Source organism: Lampetra planeri, chromosome 8, assembly GCF_965212315.1.
Source record: "Lampetra planeri chromosome 8, kcLamPlan1.2.h2, whole genome shotgun sequence".
NCBI lineage: Eukaryota > Metazoa > Chordata > Hyperoartia > Petromyzontiformes > Petromyzontidae > Lampetra > Lampetra planeri.
In genome coordinates, this window is record NC_136114.1 from 3,474,561 (window position 1) to 3,500,447 (window position 25,887).

General features: G+C 41.4%; 1 protein-coding gene across 1 annotated transcript in view; it reads left to right on the top strand.

Annotated features, from left to right (window-relative positions):
* TMTC2 (transmembrane O-mannosyltransferase targeting cadherins 2) overlaps positions 1 to 25,887 on the top strand; it is a 270,005-nt gene that overhangs the window by 170,163 nt on the left and 73,955 nt on the right. Inside the window, exon 3 of the mRNA XM_078596730.1 lies at positions 3,360 to 3,925. Coding sequence (XP_078452856.1) covers positions 3,360 to 3,925 — 566 coding nt within the window. The remainder of the gene's footprint in view (positions 1 to 3,359; positions 3,926 to 25,887) is intronic.

A 25,887-nucleotide genomic window follows, 5' to 3' on the forward strand; every position in this document is an offset into this window, starting at 1 on the left:
GCACGCGGAGGAGGATTAGAATGTGACAGTGATCATCGGGTATCCTGTGTGTGACCGACTCTCCCTGTCCACGCATTGCGACCACACTACAGTATTTACGGAACTGCCAGTTACTCCCCAACAGAATACATCTCTGCTGTGTCCACATCTTCATCAGTTGGCAGCATTTCTTGCTCTTGGGTAGGTGGGGCTTCGTAACATTGGTGACGCCAATGCCACCGCAACAGCCAACACCACAGCATGTCGTGTTGGTCATTGGGTTGTTTGTGCATACATTACCGATGGTGAAGTGTGTTTTGGCGAAGCATGGCATGGCACACCAATCAGGCACTGAGTGTCCCGTTGCAGCAGTTCCCTTCCCCTTAATATACATGCCACGTATCACTAGGCCGTAAAATGCCATTATTAATGTGATCCATTTTAAGGGACACATTGGAAATAATTGATTAAATGCAGATGAGTGAACATCCCGTTGTGCCCACCAGTGCAGAATTTTTCACATCTGACTGGATGACACTGCACTCTCGTGATTTGTCCTCACAATAGCATTAGGCCTCAGGCCTCCATATTCCCTCAGAACTCTGTGCACGAGAATACATTACATAATGCGGTGGCGCATCCAGCATTATTACCACAAGGTAAACATGTATGTACGTATGTTGAACTTTTTTCTACGTATCCAACCGTGCTTATCGGAGGTGCTGGGAAGGACAACAGACTAAAAACAAAAAACATTTATAAAGAAATAAGTTTTCAATTTCCATTTTAAAAGCCCATAGCTTCAGTTGCTTTCTAATATTGGAAGGACGGTCGCAGAAGCGCATCTGCAAGCGTGCGATGCAGTGACTTTTCTGTGTTCGATGGTTAGCTTCATGTATACTCTAATTTGCATTGCTTTAGGTACCTTTATACAGTATACAAATGTACCTTTTCCAGAAAATCCCTGTCCACTGCAACCTCAATACATGCTTTTCAAAGATGTTACAGTTGTATTGTAGTGTTTGTTCATGCGCCTATACGATCCTTTACTTGTTTTACCTATGGCAAACTGCCCTCATCATCATGATTCCGGTTGTTGCAGCACTTGCAGTCACATTATGTAGTCAAATTAAACACTAACTCATTAAATAATTTGAGAAAAATGCATATAATAATATTCTTGTCTTATCCATGTTGACCAAATTATATATTTATAAAAAAAATGTTTGCTGTTGAATTCCAATCTATAGATGATTTGTATAATGAGTAGAATTTTCATTGTGACCATCACACTGAGGCCACATTGAAATGTCTACATTGAGTTGTTGCTCTGGAGGCCGGGAGATCATTGATTGATGTTCTGTCGCCAGGTTGATGATGGCATTCATCGTGATTCCTCACATGACAGAGTGGGCCGCGTGAAGGCTGCTGCCATCTTCCACTCCAAATGTCCACATTGCCAGCGTGGAGTCCCCTTCCATGCTGATGGATTGGCACGTGTGCCGTGACCGTCAGTGAAATTGAAGTTTGCTCTGACGAGTGGCTTGAGGAGCGAGACTAAGAGTTCTTCTGGGTGAAAATTAAAGCCTCTGAACTTTGATGGACCAAGTGCATTGCACTTCAAAGGAACTGTTGTGGCCAGAAAAACAACTCGGTTCTGTCAAAGTCAACCCTTACTTTCTTTGTCAAGCCACACACTTTTCCATCGACCAATGTGCTTCAATTATATTTCTATTTAAATAAAAAATAATGTAATAATAAACAATATTTAACGAATCGGACGCTTTGTTCAATTGAGAACCCGGAGGTGGATATATTATATGCAGGATGTATTTAATACAATTATTTTGTACAAATTATTGCAAGCGTTCATGACATAAAGAGCATACACCCTTTTTAGAAAAGTATACACTGAAATGAGGAATACTGTGATATAACTTAATGGAATGCATTTCATGTAATCCCACTATCTCTTGGCAATGCCACTGTGTTGGTATTGTTATAGCAATTGTAATCATGGCCCCGCTAGGATACCTTTGCTGGTATTGGCGAGAACTGTCCTGTATACCTGCAAGTATCTCCCAGGCTTAATGTTAGTGCGAAAAACTATTATATGAAAAAAAAATTACAGTATTTTTCTTGCAATCGGTAAATTGGCAGCAATTTAGAAATGGGGGTGTATGTTGGGCATTTGCCTTCCACAACAATTACATCATCACCATTAACTCCTTTTTTTACAAGCACGTTCTGAGCCTCGGGCACGGAAATTATTCACGTATGAAAATTTCGTGCAAACTCCATGTATATATATACATATTATTAATCGATTATTCAAATAATTAATCAAAACATTAATTTATTATATCATTTAGACGGTCGTAGCAGCTTCACTTTATTGTAAATGAACTCATGATATTTTCTCTGGGAGAATCGAAACATGATTAAGGTATTTGTAACATCGCTGCCACTCTCTAATAAGACTTGCCCAGTGGGGAGAATAGTCTTCATATTTGTGTATTCAAGGTTAAAGTATTGAGTTAAACTTACTAGTGTGTGTGTGTGTGCTGTGATTTCTGCACCGCATTACAATCCTGGCAACCTGGCTTCAATTCATGGCCATGTATAATATCAGTGGCAAGTTGAATCTTAACCTTTCGCACAGCTCTTCTCGGTCGACTCATCCTTTAATGCATACCTCATGTGGTACAAAGGTGGCTGGGCTTTCAGTTGAATATGCAGTGAGCTAACCGTTACATCATGGCACCATCACAAATGAGGGTGTTGATATAAAAAAAATTACGATTGTACATGTACACCACAGCCAATGCCATCCCTAAGTGATTGTGTTTGTATGTCTTTGGGTAGCGCACGACACTGAACCAGAGGTGTGGACTCGAGTCATGTGACTTGGACTCGAGTCAGACTCGAGTCATGAATTTGATGACTTGCGACTCGACTTGGACTTGCATAACAATGACTTTGTCCCACCTATGAGATGTGGACTCGAGTCATGTGACTTGGACTCGAGTCAGACTCGAGTCATGAATTTGATGACTTGCGACTCGACTTGGACTTGCATAACAATGACTTTGTCCCACCTCTGCTATGAACCCGGTGACCCATGTTCAATTCCCACTCATGGCTAATAGCAATGAAAACTGTTCTTATAAATTATCGACTCAGCCTTAAATAAGCAGCTGGTGTTGTGTGTGTACACATCAGTATTGGGGAGACAAAAGCAGCCAGTTCACGGTGTTCGCCCAATCTCCTCGTATACCGTGCCAGCCTCAATAGGTGCTCGCTAACAGTATTTGCCCTGAACATATGCTGAAGGCGACACTGTGGGGGGGACCATTGTGGTTGTGTGCGTACGCCTGCAGGCCTGCTGTTCGCGGTGCACCCAGTGCACACGGAGGCCGTGGCCGGTGTGGTGGGCCGCGCCGACGTGGGCGCCGGCCTCTTCTTCCTGCTCTCGCTTCTGGCCTACACGCGCTACTGCCGCGCCCGGGATGCGCAGTCCGACGGCGAACAACACCATCACCACAACGACCACCATAACCACCACCATAACAACCAGCGCCACCACCGAACCAACGGAGTTCCACTGCCCCACACGGGCTGCCGCGACCGTTCACCCGTCACCGAAGCCGGAACTCAGGACGGCGCGGTCCCTTGCCGGGAGCGGCACACCAACGGGAACGCGCACGGGAGCCACGCCGGCGCCGGGGTCGTCGGCGACGGCGGCAGCAGTGGCGGCGGCAGCAGCAGCCTGCGCAGGAGGAGGAGGTGGTGGCGCTGGGCATGGCTGGGCTGCAGTCTGCTGTGCGCCGTGAGCAGCATGCTGTGGAAGGAGCAGGGCGTGACGGTGCTGGCGGTGTGCGCCGTCTACGACGTGCTCGTGCACTCGCGTCTCGCCCTCGGCGAGCTGCTGCCACTCCTCTACAAGGTAACGGGCAGGTTAACCCGGCACACCTGAGTCTGTCGCGTGAATTCACGTGGCTTTAAAGTGCAACCGAGCCTGGCACAAGCACCGTGCTGACGTTGCCGCCACGTATTGGCGAGTGGTGGCTGTTGTTGTTATTGTTGTGTGAGAGTTGAGGGTGGTGGTGGTGATGTGAGGACCTTGAGGTTGGTAATGATAGTGGTGAGGAAGACCATTATGATCCTGATGATGGTGTTGGGGGTGTTGGGGGTGATGAGGGTATTTTTTGTGATATGGTAGCATTGAGTTTGGTGGTGGTGATGATATGCTAGTGTTGAAGGTGGCAGTGGTGGTGATGAAGGTGAGGTTGATGATGGTGGATTGTAATGATGGTTATATGGTGATGATAGTGATGAGTATAATGATGCTTTGATGAAGATGGTCAGGGATATAACGGTTCTTACAGCAGTGATGGTTTTGGTCGTACTGATGGTGATGGTATATTGGCTGTGATGGTGTTGGGTGGTGGTGGTGGCAATGTGATGCTGGTGGCAGTTACATATTTTTGCAGAAAACTCACAAACCAGGTCTATTCTAATGAAACAAAGCACGTTTCAATGATCGATGGCAAATCAAAACCACTCCATACTTATGTAAGAATAGGCTCTAGGCAAACATATCTCATAATCCTAATATATGAGTGGAATTTTGTAATCTTCAAACTTAGAATTCCTGGTTTGAATCTCTGAGCCTCAGGCATTCCCTGCTGAATCTTACGAATTTTAGGAATGTCACTTCAGTATTTGTATGTCAGCTCACTCTGAAGTGTGAGCATAGCTTACCTGAATAAAGACTCGCACGCACAAAGATATACACACACGCTGACAAAAGTGCAAAATGCAAGGACTATGACAATGCTTTAATCTGCGCTGACGAGTAGGCACATGTGCATGGACGCGTACCCACGGGCACACCCTCAGATGCATCGCCTTGTTGCGAAGCTTTTCATTTTTCACTCACACACTTCAGTTGTGGATGTGTTTGGAAGGGCAATCCAGGCTATATGTCACGGTTTTTCTTCGTGTATCAGCGGCTTGATTTGAAGCTCAATTTTACGGCGCATACATTGGGATCTACGGATGAAACGTGCCTTATAAATGTAAATCATTGTTATGAACTAGTTCATAAAGACTGTCTTCGTCAGGCAAAAGTTTTCAAAGCTTATATGATTTATTTTTTTGAATTTTTATCTACGATCAAACACTAACAACTACTCCAAAAATGTGTATTTTCCATGAAACTAGAGTTGTTGATTCAACATTTTATATTTAAAGACGTACCCATCGGAAACCGCTCAATGTAAAGATTCCGTTTGCTTTTTATTAGAAATAGCAAACATGAATTAATTTTATATTCTGAGGGGAAGCTCCTATCTTTTACCGTTTTCAAATTATTCAGATTTGTATATTACAAAATCGTATTTTTGAGTAAAAAAACGCTTTAATCCGAAAATAGCTCCAAAAACAATAACAGATAGAACAATGGTTCTCGCCTTTATTTGATTTGCTTTTTAACGCTCTATCAAACGAAAAACCCCACAATATTATATTTTGAATGGTTTCTGAATGACACGCACAAACATTTTTATGGGACACTTAAAATCGAGATTTAGGGGCCTTCAAATAAAAACATTCGGATTTTCCGATTTTTTTCTGTTATTTGTGTCCTAAAAGCTACATATGTAGTAAATGCCAGCTTTCTACTTTGTCGGAAAGTACCCTAGAGGCTTTTGAGACATACAGATTAAGGTCGTTATTTATATAGATAATACGGATATGTTCAATTAAATGTTTTTGTTTGTTCTCCCTGTCCGCATATATAATTGTTTCCTTTCCTTAATAATACTGATAAATCAAAGCTGTATTAAAGAACAACCAAGCTTGACGGGTTATAGGCAAGGAATTTGTGACCATACGTCTCTCTCCAATGCTTATATAATCCTGCGACGATCTGGTATTCGCTTCTTAGAAAGAATCCATCATGAAGCTGTCCTCCTGGTTGAAGAGTTTGCCCTCACCCATTTGCCACGGCTACTCTCTCATTGTTCAGTCGACCTTCTTATCTTACGTGGATATTGCCACTATTACAGTCTTCAAAACTGTGTGCCTTGATTCTGCCTCTTGATTTCTCGGATTTGGTGTCGACACTTGTTTGACACCTCTCGCCTGTCTCCACTGTTTTTGTTTTTTGTTTGTTGCGGTTGCACCGGATTCAAGAGCCGAATGGCTCACAGGGCTATACCTAATAAATTAACTTGAACTTGAGCTGTTTGCCTGCAAAATGGAACATTGCACTGCTGGCATTTGGAATTTTCCTCAGTCTTTCCAACTTTATTTGACCTGACTTACGACTCTAGCTCTATGTTGCAGACTACCGTACCCTCATGTGGCTTGGCTACTCCTCTCAATTAGAATTGCTCATCTCCAGTATTGGCTATGAGTTATTGGCATACATTTCCCGCTAATTTGACACGGTAATTTTATTTATCAATGGCAAACGACGTTTAAATTCATTTTATCCAACTTCACATTTACGAGCCTGTGACATTTTGAGATTCGGTCTTCCTATGATCCTTATTTCTCCACTGCGGAGTAAAGTCATAGGAAGATGCCTTCAATCGGCTCGATAAACTAAGCCTTAATACCTACTTAGATTTGGGAATTTTACATTCAGCTATACGTGAGAAAAAGACTTACACATGACTGCACTCCATGCCTTGACTGTGATTGGCCTGAAAATATTCACCAAATAAACCTTCCTAAGCCCAGCAAAGTCTAAACTGTTATTATTAACATTAAATGCCGTCCAATGTTTTGGAGTGTTCGCTGTGTTTGTTGTCATAGTTTAAGCGATTTACGACGCTGTTTCACTGACAAAGTATCGACAGCGGTGAGTTCAAAATTTAGCTCATATCAACAAAGTCGATAGATGTTCAAACACCTCACTGTGCAGAGATCATACTCCGCCATTGTATCTCGACTGTTGGGTGAAGGCTTCTCCACGTGGTGACAATCCCTCTTGTTACCCCGATGCCACAATCCGTCTTGCTGCTGCAAGTGAACCGATCGTGTAGTTCCATCCCCATGGCGGATGTAATTGTGGGCACATTCTCTCCTTTGGCCCCCATTCCATCCCCAGTCTTGTCCATTGGCCACGATTTATTTCAGCAATGTCATACCCGAGTGCCACTTACTGTTGTCAATGGTCAGTAACATTGATTTCCATTGTTATTCAATCCATGTTCTTTACTTTCTGTCTTCCAGTGTAATTGCAAGGATATATCCTCGCTCGTTCTGTTTTCTTTGTCAGTGTCTATGTTGCTGGTTCATATTTTCATAACTAATTGTATGCACTGATTGAACATTTTCTTCCTCAGGCACATTGGTTTGCTTACATTCATTGTGAATATTAATCGAGCGTGGAACGATTCATCTCCTCCATCCTCTATGAGTTTATGAATTGTCACAATTTGTGTGCATGATTTTTCGAATCGCGAATCACTCATTGGTCTAAATTTTGCTGTCTAGTTTGTGTTGCTCTTCATCTCGTCTGTTGGACAGTATCAGTCATTCCATCAACATTGATTTAACATGACCAAAACATTTTCACATGGTAAATGCATGCATATTACATGGATTGTTGCAATTAATGTAAACTTGAATGCAAAAATGAGTTTTAGTCAATACCATTGATGATTCATACAATTCATTACATGCCGAATCTCCATATTGAGTTTTGCAGAAACTCTGCTTCAGTTTGTCGCTAAGCAATCCGTGCCCACCCTCATTATCAATGTTGGATCGCAGCCTTGCTCAGTGCTATTACTCACACAGTGGTTCTAAAGTATGTTTTTTGTTTGTTAATTATCCACATGCTTATTTATGGCACCAAGTCAGACAATAACAATTTTGGAATTGAAAGGCAAAACCAAGCATCAATTAGCCTTTCAAATTGGAGCGGCGTAATTAGCTGGCGTTCCTCTCGCGGCGGGATGCACACAGCAATGTGTCTACATGTGTACTTTGTGAATACATTTGTTTTTGAGTTAACACGGACTGATCTGTGAAGCGTGCGTTGAGTATTGTGGCTAAAAGCAAATATAAGCGGATGTCCATTCTGCAATCTTCGCATGTAAATTACACGTTTTTGTATTCAGTTCGCCTCCCGGCTTTCCAGGCCAATATTCTCCAGCAGCATTTGTTTACGCACAGAAACTCTGAACCGGTTTTGATCTTCAGGGTCTCATCAGCATCGTCAGGCTTGTTCAACAAATGCTTTCAGATTGCCACATGGGATTGGCAAGAGCACTCTGCTAACGTGACTAAAAAAACATCAAAACCGGTCCACAGCTTGGCGAGTTGAACAAATGCCGCTTGATAATATTTGTCTGGAAAGCCGGTAGGTTGATGTCCCTGAATATGTTTTTATTAATTTGTACCAACATCGAATGGGATATCTGCTTACATTTGCTTTTACATGCATCCTTTCATTTGGTCTGTGTCCTTGTGCAGACACATACCGAAAATTAACAAACCACTGCACGATACGCCATCCACAGGTCTGTCCTCTTTGTCAAAGCTTAGCAGGCAGGTGAGTTGATTGACCCGATAAGCAATTAGCTTAATTGCCTGAATGCACCCACTGCACGCAACACACAGAGGAGCTGTTTAATGAAATAATTAATCTTACAGAACGTGTCCGCGATGTTAAAGAGCTGAGAGACACCAAACTGTATAACTCCGTGTACAAGTGTCCATTCCATGAATTAGCCTGCCCCCGAGACAAACTCCAACACAGGACTGGTGCGGAATGGCTTCATGAATTACCTGAGCAGTGCATCACTAGAAAATAAAATCACAGCACTTTGACAAGGTAGAGCAAATCAATCATGAAATGGCAAAATCTAAAATATTATTAGTGGCCAGTGGCGAGAATTCCAGTGGGAATGGCACAGCTATTTACAGCGCATGCATGTATCATGTTGGGGAAAATTCTGTATATTCTCTGATTCTCTGTTTGCATGCAGATTGCACTCTTGTTTTAAGTGCACTGCAGTTAAATACCTGCAAAAACAGCGATTGTAAATATGCTCAGTGCGTCGTAGCAGAGTGGGGTGGGGTGGAACTCCCACATACAGCAGCACACAAATGATTCGCAGTAATATGGGGGGAGGACCATATCGTGTGTCCTGTAATCCGTGGCGCACCGTGGAGGTCAGTTCTGTCATGCAACGAAAAAATGTTTGTGCTGATGTGTGGTGTCCTGTTGGTTACGGGAGGGAGACGCCGTGCGATTGCATTAATTGCAGACGAGAGGGGAATCGTATGACTCGTGGTTCCATTTATCTGCGATAAATACGCAGATCATGAGATTACGAGTTTTTCTATGATCAATATGTCCCAAATGTGCCATATGGGTGTATGTTAAACGTGTTTTGTTCTCCCGCTAAACACGTCAGCATAGATGGTCTATGCTGATGCAATACAACAAAACAAAAAGCTAAATAAATAATACGGTAACAATAATTACTATAAACCATCTCACTTGCGCATTTCCCTGCAGTTCCATTCCTGCAGCTCCATGTTATCCCTGTCCACTTATAAGACTCACAGATTGCGGACCCCGCGAAGGATTTTTAATCCGTTGAAAGATTGGTGCAATGGGCTGCGAGTGGGACGAGTCACACAGCTCCAGTAGTCTGCGAAAGATTCGCGGATAATGAGGTTGGCACGCCTGGATGCCGCTGATGCCGCTGATGTGTGGCGTGCCACATATTTTGGGAGGAATTGGCCCCTCCCTGAACTTTGCAGAATATCTGAGTGTGGGTTATTCGAGTCCTGCTGTATTTGCACTCCTGCAATGTTCCTCATATCATTCCCTTGGTAGTGTAATGGTAATCGGTCTTATCAGCAATTAATTATAATTTAGCCTGCGATATTGCTCTTGAGGCTCTATTGTTTATTCATTCCTTTGCATCTGTCTGAATTACTTTGCAATTCCCCAGACCCCAAAATAATGTTCTGTTAAATTTCGGATACTATTAAAGTGATTACGCACGGTAAATTAATACATGTGGTGGAGATCTGACTGAGAGTAATTGCAATACTGAAGGGACATAACACACAAACATGTATGTAAACACACCTATGCCAGCCTATACTGTTGCAACGCAAGCGATAGAAACGTTGTAGTTTCAATCGCAACGTAAGCGATAGAAACGTCGTAGTTTTCTGTTGTTTTTTTTATTATTTTCTTTGAACCTATCTATGTGACTTTAACGAAAGACCCAAGAATATGAATTCCTGCAGTCACGAAAGCTTTAAGTCAAGATTTGACTGCAGAAATATTTTGTTAGCAAAAATTCTGCGTTTGTTAGTCGAGTACCTTTCCAACTGTCATGCAACATACATTTGTTTCAAATCCCCCAGTAAAATATTCAGTTAATCGGTAAGGAATCTGGGATTTTTTTAACCAAATAAGTGCTTCTCATGACAACTACAACAACGACAACAAAAACGAATAACTGTTTACACAGTTGTATTGCTTTCCCAGTAGACATACTGTTTATTACAATTTCTGGGTACTACCAAGAGCACTATGCCTGGCTCTGCGTATTGGATGTCTAAAGCTAGACAATTGGTGATCAGACACTGATTGACAATAGTTTGTATGCCATCAATGAATAATATCGTCGCCATCTATGTTATATAGATTTTTCCATGGTTGTGGCTCTTCCGTGCATGAAGTAATACTCAAAAGTGCTGGTGATATTTTATGAGCACTCCTTAAACTATGGAACATGCATCCTTACCATCACTTTCCTGATGCATGGAAACCTCAAGCTGTTTACAACCAGTGATATTAACAAGCTGGTGTTTCATCTAAATGTTTCTCCATAAGCAACAGCGTGCTTATAGCAAAGGGTCTTTAGATGATGGGTTCACAGACCAGTCTTTTCTCGTGGCTATCATTGTTGTAGATAACCATCTGAATGTCATGCTCCGATCTTCATGGAAATTCAAGTACCGTATTTTCCCGCATATAACCCGCGCGGGGTATACCACTTTTTACAAACAAAACAAGACCCTGCAGGGTATATAGAGGTGCGGGCTATCCCAAAAATATTTTACACGTGTGACATGTCATAACTCGTTACATTTTTTCATGGTAGGACTATCCACTATGCAACACTTACCATTGACTAAAGCACCGCTGAATAAACCACTCACACTAAAATTGCACATGTTACCACGTTTTAAATTATTCGAATTGTTTGTACAATGAAACGATAATGTTTGAAGTGGGCGCACTTTGTTTACCGGCGACGGGAGAGCTGGGGGGAGAGAGAGGTGGGGGGTTGGGGGCGGGGCAACGGCGTTACCGTAGTGCCACTATTGTCTGCGCAGTGCGCAATCTACCAGTGCTAAAACTGTACTTACTTATCTACCAGTTATGTGTTACTTATTTATTGGATATTTACTTTTGTTACTTATTTACTGTTTTAAGTTCACTCGTTTCCGGTTAGTTTGTTTTCTTTATGCACGTTATGATTTTAATGTTAACAATTGATAGTGGAATGTATTACAAATGTAAACTTCGTATTAATATGATGGAATTAAGCTGCGGTAACCACGTTAAATACGTGAATGCATGCGGGGTATATGGAGGTGCGGGCTATCTGAATTTTGTTTACACAAAACGCTATTTTTGCGGGGTATATGCGTATGTGGGTTATATGCGGATGCGGGCTATATGCGAGAAAATACGGTAGTTGTTTTTTTTGTCTCTTTAGCTTCCCATTCTCTACCTATGATGTACACCGTACATTGTGAATTAAAATTTGAAAGTATCCCTGCCCAAGTGACCACAGGGCAGTGCTTATTGACACTGGTGGCTCTGGGGAGATGGTGGAAATTCCACACTCCTATACCGCAGGCAATGTCAAGGATCAGTCTAATTTATTTAGCACAACAATTATTTACTTCCCACTAAATAGTAAAAATTTGTTGCGCCACAGTGCCACTTTCCTGGGTTCTGGAGAATTTTAAAGGAATATATATTTTAAGATAATTTTATAAAAATGTTTGTAAAAATTTTAGACGCGTCATACAACGGTGTTTTTAAACAGGTACGTTCGTGCACAATTTAAGTGCACGAATCGGCAGCACTCGCCGTTCAATCCTGTGATGAATATATTCGGAGCAGAATCTCTGAACTTGGCCTCGAAGCCCAGACACGAGGCTTCAGTCGTGATTGGCGAGGCGTCATTCGTATTGCTCGCTCAGAGTTGTTTGTTTCATACTGCGGCATGCAAGGCTGGCAGGGTCATGGATTGCCCGTCGCTTATGTTTACAAACAGTCTGAGCACCCATCTTCATTTGTATTCCTGAGATTGCTGAATCTTTGAAGGCTGGCTTGAAAACCGCAGCGAATAGATGTGATCCCTCTCCCCAGTATAGGCAGTAATAGCGTTTAATGTTTTTGTTTTTTGTTTTGTTTAGAAGTGGCTTAAAAATAACGTTATTCCAAGGGATGCTGCCAATGTCTAATGGTTAGTGCAATGGTTGGTGCAATGGTTAGTGCAATGCAGAGGTTGCCAGTTCGACCTCCTGGCATGGAAGTTGAAACAATGGTCTGGTTTTTCCATCCCCCCCTGTCTTTATCCACCCGGCAGTATGGATACCCTGCTGTTAAACTCTATAAAACTAAACTCGTTTTTATTTGAAGCTTTTGTGACTGCAGGAATTACTCTTTGGTTCTTTCGGTAAAGTCACGTAGAAAGAAAAGAAAATAAATAATAAAATACAACGTTTCGATTGCAACACAAGCAACCGTCGATCAGGTATGAATGAATGAGAAAACAAACCTAGTAAACTTAGAAATGTAATGCAATGCAACACAGAGAGTCGGCTAACACAACAGTTAACACTTTACCTGGTTGATTGCGTTCTTCCAAAGATTGCTAAATTTGAGAGAGAAAAAAACACAGACACGGAGACACACAGACAGACACACAAGCAGAGAGAGACACACACACAGAGACACAGAGAGAGAGACACACACAAGAGACACACAGTGAGACACACACAGAGAAACAACGACTCTGTGATGGGGCATTATATAGAGGGGGGGGGGCAAAGAAATTAGCATGTCAATGAGAGCGGCCGGAGGAGAGAAATCGGACCTTGACAAAACAGTTTAAATTTAGCGGCCGGAGGAGAGAAATTGGAACTTGACAAACCTGGTAAAAAATTTAGAGAGAGAAATAGGAAGTTTGAGAAAACAAACCTAGTAAACTTAGAAATGTAATGCAATGCAACACAGAGAGTCGGTTTACTGTCGTGTTAGCCGACTCTCTATGTTGCATTGCATTACATTTCTAAGTTTACTAGGTTTGTTTTCTCATTCATTCATAACTGATTGACGGTTGCTTGTGTTGCAATCGAAACGTCGTATTCTATTATTACTTTTATTTTATTTTTACGTGACTTTACCGAAAGAACCAAAAGAGTAAAGTCTTTTTTTATTTTACCAGGTAAGACCCACTGAACTATATAGCTATTTTTCATAAGCGACCTTGTCACAAATGATAGCTCAACAAAGTGGCTCATCATGTCGAAATGTATAGCAGCCAAATACTCGAAACACATGTTTCTAAATGTGGAGGGGAAAACCAGAGAGAAAAAGCCACGCGACCACAGGGAGAACATGCAAACTCAAAATATACAGGCATCAGGGTCGAGATCGAACCCACGACCTCCTGTGTACCAGGCGAGGTAGTTAACATCTCGTCACCGTGGCGCCCGATCAGCAGGACTCGTGTGGTGAGGTAGCAAGTGTGGGAACTCCCACCTCTTCCAAGACGTTTGGCCAGCATGGAAGAGTAGGCCAAATGCCTCCTAGAACTCCCTCCAGTGGAGGCTCTTCTGCCAGCAGTGGTGTGAGCAAGGAATTACAAAGCTGGACCTTCACACTAACTATGAGATGGATGTCACATACAGGACCATGACATAAATTGGGACCCCAGAACATGGGACCCCAGAACTTATTTACAAAATTACAGTTTACTGGAGGAAGTGTGAATATTGGATGCACATGCCATGATACCTTTTTCTCCAGGTCAGGCCTGACTATTACACTTGCTCACGTGAAGTTCCTATTGGTGTCGAAGAGACGAGCATGAGTACTTCTCATACTCACAGGAGGTTACCTTCCGTTCTTTTTTGTTCCCCTCAAGAGCCATGTAATAATTATGGCATTTATTGGCATTACGACTGATTACATAATTTTAAAGGGCAGTGAAATCAGGCAACCATTTAAAACTTACATAATACTTGTCATTAGTATCTATGTTTAGTCATGTCCTCATTTATATTTTTGATAGAAAGTGCAATTTTATTGTCTCTCATTAAGTTTACATAATTAAACAGTGCTATGTCATTTTCCCTCAACAGGTGCTATCAAATAAACCATGGTGATTTTTGCTCATAACATTAGAGATATGTCAGAGTCTCAAGGCTTCTCACTAAACGTGTCCCAGTTGTGCTATCAGAGTGATCATTAGGTGATGAGAGTGCTTTCACATCTTCCCACAAACATGCAGAGTGCTGCATCATCACTGCAGAGAATGTGGTCCCAGAAGACAATGCAATCAAATTTTTCCTGCAGGCAGCCAGTGCTGCTTCGTTCTTCATGCAAAAAGGTGGGTGGTTGAATGTCAGTCATCTGACACTTATACATTCTATCTAGAGGAGTTGGGGATAGAAAAACAAAGCATTTAAAAGTAAAACAAATGTGTTGTGCTATCATTGATGGCTGTGCTGAAACTTTTAAAAACACTGCATGTTCAAGATAACATTTAAGGCCCTGAATCAGCATTGGTATGCAGGAATAAACACAAACTTACCACCATTGCCATATAGTGGAAAATGCAACTGTGGGCTAAAGTTTTGGACGATGTTTTTTTCAGATTTCAAAGAGAAGGAAAAGTAACAATATAATGTTTCTCGTCCAAAATTAAGAATATAGTTGAATTGTAGGTGGCTGGTTCGGTATAAACCCAGCATCTTGGCAGTTTTTGGCTCAATGCTCTCAACATGGGAATTTAGCTCTCTCGGCCACTTGACCACCTCGTGTTAAAGCTTTCACTATAAATTATAATCATATCGAACAGTAGACTGATTACAATAATAATTGGGGTGAGTACCAGTGAAAAGAAAGTGCTGTGTTCCATCCAAGTGCCTCCTAGAAAATGAAGCTGCGATAGCATAGTGTTTTCATGATTAATTTACGTGTTCTGAATTGCTCAATGAAAGCCAATGAGCCTTAGCAAAGATCTCTGGAGCCGCACACATAACTCAGTAAATGTCACGTGGATGTTCCAGAGCAGACGGGAGAAGACATTGCACATCAGCTTGTGTTATATAATTTCTACCACTGCAATTCAGCCCCTTCCACATCTCCCTTCAAAGGTTCTGGTCTCATTCCATGTAAGGTCACAGCAGGCAGCACCAGACATGATTCCACCCAAGTCTTTTTTTTATTCCATAAGCAGAGGATACCATTGGAAAATGCACGTGGTGCATAGCCTCAGGTTACAGAAAGCATTCCCTTTCTTTGTTTTAGCTGGCACATGCCATGAGTTCCGTAATCTTTGCAATTCCCCATTGGCTGCACTGCTAACCACTCCTATTGTTACCCTTAACTGTTTTTATTGGAAACGGTTCTGATTAAATCATCTGCAAAATACCCATACCTCTTTGAAAAAGCACTATCATCCGATTCATTATGCGCTTTTGCAGGAGAGCATGTAGACCTGATTGATTATATCAGGACCATTTTCCTCACATTCCGTATAACTGTTGCTTTAATGGTTTTTAGATTCTACAAGCAGCAGGAATATAACTGCGTAATAAAATATATACATTTATATCATGTAGCTCACTTCTCCAGCCCCTATACCCCCCCCCCCATCCATCGTGATAATTAGCTGTTGCAAATTAAATAAGGTTTGTGGGAAAAGGTGAAAATGTGATATTGATGAGATTTTTTTTTTAAGATGGGCCATACTCTTTAACCTATAGGTGGGTATGCTCTTTAGGAAGTGACCGCATGTACTAAAAGTGTGCATTGTGTATAAGAACATGGTACCGAAAACCTCACTTCATTATAAGCACACAGTAAGTTTTGTACGATTACAGTTAAAGAGCTTTTGGGATATTAACAGCGCCCATGAATTTAGACCAAGCGCAAATTGGACTGCAGATATTGTATTTCATTGTCACCGTTGATATTATATTTTCTCAAAGTATTCTTATCAGATGAAGAACCGCTTCTATAATTCCCCCCTAGTAAGTGGCACCTCGTATAATGGTGATGGAAGAGGCATTACAGATCTCATTTTGGTGTCGCTTTGATAGTCCTCTCTTGCTCAACTCCAGAAGGTGCTCCTTCATATTCTGTACAGTCTAATAATCAACTGTGTGAAATTAATCTATAATTTTTATACATTTTAGCTGTTAGAGGTTGAATAGGTTGATTAAAGGAAAAGGTTTCACATGTTAAATCTTGATTTTAAGCTTTCATGACTGCAGGAATCCATACTATTTGTTTTTTTCGGTAAAGTCACGTAGGTATAAAATACAATGAATCACGACGTTTTGGGCGCAACACAAGCGTCCCTCATCAGGTGAGGCAGACTGTTTTAAAAGGGTTAGTTTGTGGGTAGGCATTCTCTTGTCACCTGTCTTTTTTTTCAAATGCTTCATCATTGGCAGCTGATTTATGCCCAGAAGCTCAACAGTGTTGGTACCGGGTTCTGATGCAGGCATAATGAGACCTCCCATCCATTCCATATGCCATATTTGTGATTGTGACATACTGTAGGAAGGTTACTGGGACAACATAGTCAGGGTGAGATGATTTGAAGTTAAAAATCAACCCTCTCCAGGGTTGATTCTCCCATGATCTCAGCAGGACTGATACAATTAGTACTACTCTGCAGAAAAGCAACAGTGGTTGTCCTATGGACAAAATGGGGTGACTGCCAAAACCACCTCCTCTACTGTGTCCTTAATGTGAAACTCCATCCACGTGACTGTCTGTGCTGCTGAATCTCTACCCCTGTCCAGTGTCAAAAATTTACTCTTCTCCTCTGCCTGTGATTCACTCTTCTATTTAAAAAGGACCAGAAACATAGGTGGGTATGTATTTAGACCAGAGATGAGTTTCAGATTTTAAAGGACAATTTCGTATCCTTTTCTGCTCATAAGATACTTGACATAATGAACTACTATAATGTGAAATCTATTCATGCTCACAAGAGTGGTTTAAATGTCTCTTCGCCAACACGTACATTGTAGCGTTTGGCTTTGTACGTATACTACGGTAACATCGGGCTGCTTTGCAGTGGGATACCTTCTGAAGATGACAAATGTTCACGCAATCTCCAAATATACAGGCGACAGGGTCGGGATCGAACCCACTACTTCCTGCATACCAGGCGAGGTAGTTAACATCTCACCACCGTGGCACCCCATTACATTTCTTTCCACCAGACATGAACTGATCCCCTCTGTTGCTTAGTGTCCAGAGGAAAAGTGCAAAATTAAAATGGCCAAATTTAAGCTTCTCAATGATAAATATTCCAGGCTCCCCGACGTAGCCACCTCATTAGATATAAATGACTTATATTAAACACATCGAAATTGTGCACACATTTTAATCTGGTCCATTCATTTGTTTCTACCAGCTGTGGTGAGTGTTATTCCGTTTAATAAAGGTGGATTGCAGTTATTTAATTAAATGTGCAAGAGTATCCAATAGGCAGATTGACAGTGGAACACAGGATAAAACCAGTGAGATTTCACAGATGCTTAATGAAGAAAATTTCCTGGATTATGAACATCTGATGTGCTTACAGAAGCACCATGGAATTGATATTCAATTTCAGAGTCTCTATTTCCACTGAGTTACATATTACGTGTTGAAACGTGGTTTCCCAATATTATGACTGTGTGCATGTTTTGCACGTGCACTTTATATATTTGTACAAGTACATGCATGCCCCTCGTCCACTGCTGGATGAAGGACTCCCCATGCTGCGCGGACAGTCGGAGTTATTTGACCATACTTCACCACGCTTACCATTGAAGGTTGGCGAAGGTGGGAAGCATCGACTTGGGATTTTAGAAGAGCAGTAGATACGTCAAGTTTGCTGCACTACCCTCTGCTACCCATCATGTAGCTCTGCAGCATGTTGGTTATCCATTCAAGTACCGTCCAGGTTCAAAGCTGACCAGCTTCTGAGATCTGATGAGATCAAGCACATTCTGGGTGTTTTGGTGGGAGGCACTTCCTTGTCTTTATAACTCAAGCAAGTTGTTACCTTCTAAATGGTGACTAACAATGACCAGTGCTCTCACTGCTGTGCCTGGCAAACGGCATGCCTTCTATAAACATTGTGAAAAGCGGGATTACAAAAGACACTGACGGTGCTGTGTGTAGTGGATGGTAAAGTTATAATATATTGCACTTTGATGGACATTTTTAATCGTGGCTTTGGTTGCCAGAAGCCCTTTTTGGCGTCAACAATATGATGTAAGTGATGTAAGATTCTGTGCTTGGGAGACAGATTTGTGCTGCCTAGCAAGGGACTAATGTGACCTTCATCCTTTCTTGATAAAGAATCTGTGCCTTTCTGAGTCACCATTGTCATGGAAATGTGCGTGTCTGTGCACACACAATTATGCGTGAGTGTGTTTTGCGGGCACATCTGTTTTATTTGGAGCATTGTACCCGAGTTATTCGAGCTGCATTCACAACCATGCATGATATCAGTGGCAGCAGTCCAGTAAAACATCGGAAGTTTGGTAGAACGTTGACCCAGCGGTTCCAAGCACATACCACTGTTGGCGCAACATTGCATAATTTCCTGGGAGTTGGTATTTGAACCCTGCCCGACCTATGTCTTAGCTTGAAATGAAAACCTTTTGTGGATATTCTTTGGTTCTTTCGGTAAAGTCACGTAGATAGAAAAATAATAATAATAAATAAAGTAAAAATAAAAAAATTATAAAAAGAAAAAACACTAATGTAAACTGTAGCCTGGTTCTTAACGTCGGTGAGTGTACTGGCAGTCTTTAATGTAGACTTATTCTGGTTCTTTCAGTTATAAAAATAAAATAAAAATGAAAATAAAAAACAAAAACCATGACGTTTTGATCGCAACACAAGCGGTCGTCATCAGGAAAAGGAGGGTCAGCCTCTAAAGGCCAACTGTTTATAAAGGTGTCGTGAGTTCAACTGAGTCACAGACGTACTCTATGGAGGCAACACATTTATTAACACCAACACATGGGGTAACTGCCCCTTAACAGGATAACAACCTATGGTGGTGACCACCAGGCTAACTACACTAATCACACTGGGAGTAGCTACAACGTACCGGACCACAACTTGGGTCCAGGTCCATGTGTTGGTGACTCTGTAGGACGTAGAACGTAGATTTCTTCAGGATGAACAACAGCAGCCGGTCCCTTTGGGGGACCCGGCTTATATCCTCTGTGGCGTGGCTGGCTCCGCCTTTAGCCACGACCACCTTCTAGAATCCTTGAGCAGGATCTCGACCCTGACACGTGACCACCCCTAGCCCTCACTTGGGGGCCCTGTGTAGACTTAACCGGTCACGTGTCCTTTGGGGTCAACCAGAGTGCCATGGCCCCTAGTAGCCCCATTTCTATGGACGGCACTCCCACACCCTATCCTGTAGGGGCCGGCACTACACGCAGAGCGTGGTGCCATCCAGCACTGCCAGTCAGCGCTCACCGAGCCCCTCTAGGGCCGGTACTACACCTACATCCAAGTGGTGTCCGCGATGTCAATACATCGCACACCGTGCCTCTCTAGGGCCGGCGTTACACAGTGACATCCTGCGATGTCACTACAAAGGTTTAGAGATGGTCGTAGCCTAAGTGTGTCAGCAGCATGGGCTGGGCAGCTAATTTTAATGTCAGAGAAAACCCCGACACTGGCAGTAGGTCTACACCAATCAAAGGGCTGCCAGGCAATCATTGCACCTAGCTCCACACACCCACACTGCTGACGGTGGAGGTTGACAAGAAAACACAAATCAAGTCATGACCCAAAGTGGTTGATGACATCTTTCCAATGATTGCTGAGCTCATAACCATCTTCTCAGTTGAAATTGTGTCTGTGTCTGTATATATGGATGGCTTCATGAACGAATCTTTGTTGATAGCCAGTAGGCTTGCAAATTACCATCATCTTAGAGAAATCAATTTCGTGTGAGCCAGCTGCATTAAAATAACGATCAGCCACAGCAGAAGTATTGGTCCTGCCATGTTTCAAATCTGCCTTATGCTCACGAACACGGTCCGAGACATGTCGCTTCGTTTCCCCAATGTAACTGCTGCCGCAGATACAGCTTAGTTTGTAGACGCCGGGATATTGCATGTCAGGAATCTTGTCCTTCACAGATGGGATCAGATCACGAATGTTATGTACTGTGTTAAATCGGACCTGGATCTTGTGTTTGTTCATGATTTTGGAAATCTTTTTGGTTACCTCTGCTATGTATGGCAAGGTGATGTTTTTTATTGGATCCTCAGATGGTTCCTTCCTCACAGTTGGGGTGATGGCTTTGCGGATTGCGTAGTATCCATTTTTACATGCTTTAATAAAAAAAAGTCAGACTATTGTTATCTTCTCATTATATTGGAATTGATTTTTGTCCATTAAAATCAATGGCAATTGATATAATAATCTGGACTGAGCTTCTCCTTGCTCAATATAGCTTAAAACAAGTTATACTTCTGGTGTGTTAACTAGAGCTGGGCAATTATTTTCATTCCCAGCCTGGAATTCTTAGAATTGAACATCGTTCGTGACAGGATTGTGGGAATTATAGATTTGTGGAATCCACGGGGGGGGGGGGGGGGGAAGCTGTATGAAGTATGGTGGAGCATTCATACATTAAGGGAGGGCCCATGGGGCCTGGCTGGCCTAATGGCATCTCCATTGAAATGTGTAGCCAGTGACACTTCTGGTCAATAATGGCTGGCTGCCTAGGCTCTAGACAGAGCACCTAAGTGAATGATCTAACGTACATATATCATTGTCTGTACACTTGGCTATACCCTTAGCTGTTCTGCGCCATTCATGGGTGTTGAATCTGTTCATGCTACAATGCAGTTCTTTGTACCGTGTCTGTACAATCATCTCCATGTATATACATCTCCATGCATATACATCTCTATATGTACATCTCTCTGTGGGGGGCCTGGTGGTACATGCCATTAACCCAGCACTTTGGAGGCAGTGATAGTCGATTGCAAAACAATCCCAAATAGCTGGGCTGCAAAATGGCCAGAATATGACAGTGCTGCGCGTGGGTTCTTCACGATCCAATCTTTTTTATTGGTTTCCCCTCATCCATGGCTTTCTTGGGGCATTGCAGATTTCTCCAAAATTGTCATTTACAACTCTTGTACACAACCGAATTGAAGCACCCACCTTCTTCCTGCTAAATGAAGCTTTCATGGAAAAGTACTGCCATTATTATTGAAATATTAATTTAAAATGTCCAATATATATAAAAGAAAAATCACACGACTATTTTTTAGCCAAAATATGTAAAAGTATGATATATATTTTTTTAATATTTTTAATTAACTGATATTTTGCCTCGATTTGACGAGAGTTGTACATGCATACTTGTTTTAAAAATGGAAGCGTGTGCCTGCACTTATGTTTCATTTGTTTTGTATGTGCAGTGCATCTTTTCATGGTTTTCATCTAAATGCTAACTCTTTCTTGTCTTCCTACAGATATTATATCATAATAAAACAAACGTAGAAAGTTTTGTACGTAGTGTTATTGTTTTTCCACCTACATCTGATGAAGTGTATGCATAAGGAACTTTAGATGGATTTTTTTCATTTGTGAATAGAATGTGGAACAGTGTGATAAATGGTTAAGCTGGTTTTATTGCCCTTTTTTATCAAGATAACAAACACATCACCAAGTAGGCCTCCCAACAACATCGCCACTTACTCACATGATTCATCTCACTTTTGCACACGAGCTGATGTCATCACTCCATCTTTATGGTGGTGGTTACCCTCCTGGGTATGTTCTGTTCTATGGCTGTCATTCAATCGCCACGGGCTCAGGGAAAACCAACGAAAATTGACCACGACTCTACAGTCATGTGAGCATGGTGACACGTTGATTTAAGATATGCATACAGGGATACGTGGTTTTATTTAAGATATATGTTCATGGCACGCGCATAAATAATAATATACATTCGCATAGTGTTACGCAGTCATAAAAGTATGGTCAGTAAAAGTGTGAACGGTTAATAGACATGCATTATTAAAACAATCACTCCGCCCATTGCTCATGTCTACAGATTTCCACGGTGATTAACTGTCATGAATATTTTAGCAGTGCCACCATCGCTCATTCAATGACCAAGAAGCTTCACATTTCACCCCACATCAGCTTTTTTCCCCAGATCTGGTGAATGTGATTTTAAAAAGTAATGATTTTTTATCAATGGTCCATGTTTTTGCAGAGGTAATCAACAATGCTCTGAGTGCTTGAGCCTTTGTCTTTATTATCAGTATATGTCTTTTCTTGAGAAAAACTATTTTGTGAGTGTATTCAAGGACTCAAAGGAAAAATGCAATTAATATTACATTAAAACAAAGCGAAAAATGTAGCCTTTATATGTAATGATATTGTTGGAAATGTCTTTGAAATATTGCCCATGCTTTCGTGCATGTCCTCTTCAATATGGCAAATGCGAAGCTGTAACAGAATTTGGGAACCACGGAAACGATGTTGTTGCATAGCTTTTTGTTTATAAGAGTGTCTGCAATGTGTTGCACATACGCTGTGTGCTAAAAAAAAAGTTTGGAAACATCCGTCGTGCTCAAATTTGAAACAGCTATTCAGCTGGCACTTACATCAGCACTTTTGTTTTAATTGGAAAGGGGATTAGAGACAGAGAGTTGTTTTTGATCTAATCATACGGAAGACTAATTACTCTGCGGTTTTGAAATTACTTTGTTAATGAAGTGAATATTGACATAAACATTCATACTAGGTTATACTCCATTATAATGTTGCTTTAAACATTGGATGTTATGTGTGTGCACGAACGTGCACTGCTTTATAGCGTACTGCGCTTAAATCTCCAATTTGACGGGTTAAAGATAATTACAGCACTTCCAAGTGCACGCGGAGGGTTGGATGTGAGACTCACAAGCTGAAGGCTGTGATTTCAAATACCTGTCCGTGTTCAACTCAGCCCTCAGGCCATTAAAATAAGTACCACTTTGAAGGAGGTCAGCAGTCGTCACCCTGAAGAGAAACTGGCTCCCATTACCAAAAATTAAAATGTTTCCAGCACAGGCTTAAGAGATACCAATGAATATGACCACTGCACCAGTCATTTTAGTAGGACAACACACTGATTTAAGATATATATGAGATACATAGCTGTATTTAAACTGCAGTATAGTTTGTAAGTATTTGTAGGAATAAATGAATACATTTGCACAGTGGTAAACAAGCACAAAATTACTGTCAATAGACGTACATTATTAAAACGATCACTCAGTCTATTCCTCGGAGATGGCTACAGCGTTTAACCGTAGTGAATAATAACTCAAACTAATAACATTTTGGCATTTTGTACTTCCAAACAAACATAACGCTTACCCTTCTTGCGAATGCTTTTAATCGCACTAGCTTTGATAGATTAACTGTGATTTACCAATACAGCTAGGGGGATGCAACGTGTTTTTTTTTCAGCCCAGAGGTCAAGAACTCATTGGTGGCACAGGACTCTTTCATTCGGGTGATCAAACCATCACCTTTGAAATTGGACTCCTTCATCAAGGAGATCACAACCTCACTCGTGTACAAAGCTAAATGTCACCTACTCAGGGAATCAAAGCCTCAGCCTCGTGGCCAGGTCTTTTTTTTCACTCAGGAGATCAATGTTTCACTTCCAGACCAGGATTGCTCCATCACACCTCACCCCTAGGCCGGCCTCTGGCTATTCCATCTATGAAATTAAAATCAAAACTCCCCATTACAGTACTCTACTATTAAAATAACACCGTCACTCCTGGGCCTCGACTTGGAATGAACATATTCATCTGCGCCATGGCTGGTCTCTTCTCTTCACGAGATACAAATGTCGGCACGAGACCACAGTTCTGCAATCCTCTTCTACCCCCTGTGGCGTGTAGCTTCCTCCCTTGGCTACCCACAGTTTATATTCCCTCTAACTGTGCTTGTCCAGGCTTTAAAATCATGTTTTTATTTTTGTTCCTGTTTAGTGCCAATATACATAGCGACAATAACTATCATAATAGAGCAAGTTGCAGTGTCTCCCTGCCCAATAAATCATTGGTTAGTGCTCATCTCCATTGGCAGCACTGAGCCAGAAGTGTAAATTCCACATTTATTTGTGGTGGAACGGGGGCGCAGCGTTTAACACACTCCACTATGAACCCGACTACCAAAGTTCTATTCTAACAACCCTACTGACCGACATAGCATAGGGAAGCCTTAATCCAGCAGTGTATTGACAAAGGGCTGTAAAATTGACTTTGATATTGTTATGCTTGTCAGAGGACATAGGGCAAACACTATTGACTGATCGCCAAGTGTTAGACAAGTAATAATATACAACGTTATAATGTTATGGAATGTGTAAGCAAACAACATATTAGCAATGGAGTTAATATATTAATGATGGGTTTTTTTTATGAATGGACAAGCATGAATAGTTTTGCACTTTGACAGACATCACCTGATTGGCATGCCCATAGAGCATGGTTGTATGATAGGAGATGAGACCTCCTTAAGGCACATACATGTCTTTAACTGTGTGAAAATCAACAAACAATCATCACTCAGTGCAAATATACACAAGTGTAATTTAAACACATACATCCTCTACCAAATATGATTCCCTCAACATGTGCTAAACCTTCTATCCATTCCTATTCCATTTAAACAATTGAATTACTCTACTTAGATGCAGAAACTGCCAGCCCATTTGTTTGTTTAGGAAATATTGGGATGGATTGTGTACACTTTTAAAGTCAGGTTAACCAATGGCGATGTGCTCATTAATTGTAAAAATTCGCGTCACATTCTTCTTGCTTTGAAAACAAAGGTTATGGTATTTTAATGATCTAATATGCAATTCAAGGGAATCTTGTTCATATGAAATTGATTTATATAAAATACTGCTTCATACAAGCTACAGTTATTATGACATATGGATTGGGTATTAATTTCGTAGAAAGCTGACAATATAATTTACAGTGTGCAATTTATATATATAAAAAAAGTATTGTATACAAGTACAATACATTTAAATGATTGATAATTCTTCTATGCCCTTTTACTTAATATGTTACCCTTTTCTTTGGGCATGTGGGTTTTAATATAAATATATTTTTAGCTAATACTAATGCCAGTTATTAAAGCAAACAAATGAGAATTCCATTTCAAGTCAATATTGGTCAACTTTTTTCTTACATGAGTATGTGAGCACCAGCAGCCTCTTTAAATCAAGCGTTATCAGTCGCAGACATTGGGATGAAGCCATGTGATTACACTTGCCAGACTGCCATACACTTGTGAGCACTGTGCATTGATTGAGCCAATGCAGATATTGTATAGTGGCTTTGAAATTGTGATTTATTCAAGCATTTAGTTGTAACCCACACCAGTGCAATCGGTCACCGGCACGTAAAATGTTGTCTGCACTCATACTGATGATAATTTATCACTCTTTCACAGCTCGCAATTTCTCTACATTCGAAGATGCACACTCACACACACACGCATGGGTGCATGTGTATCGCAGCCTTGGC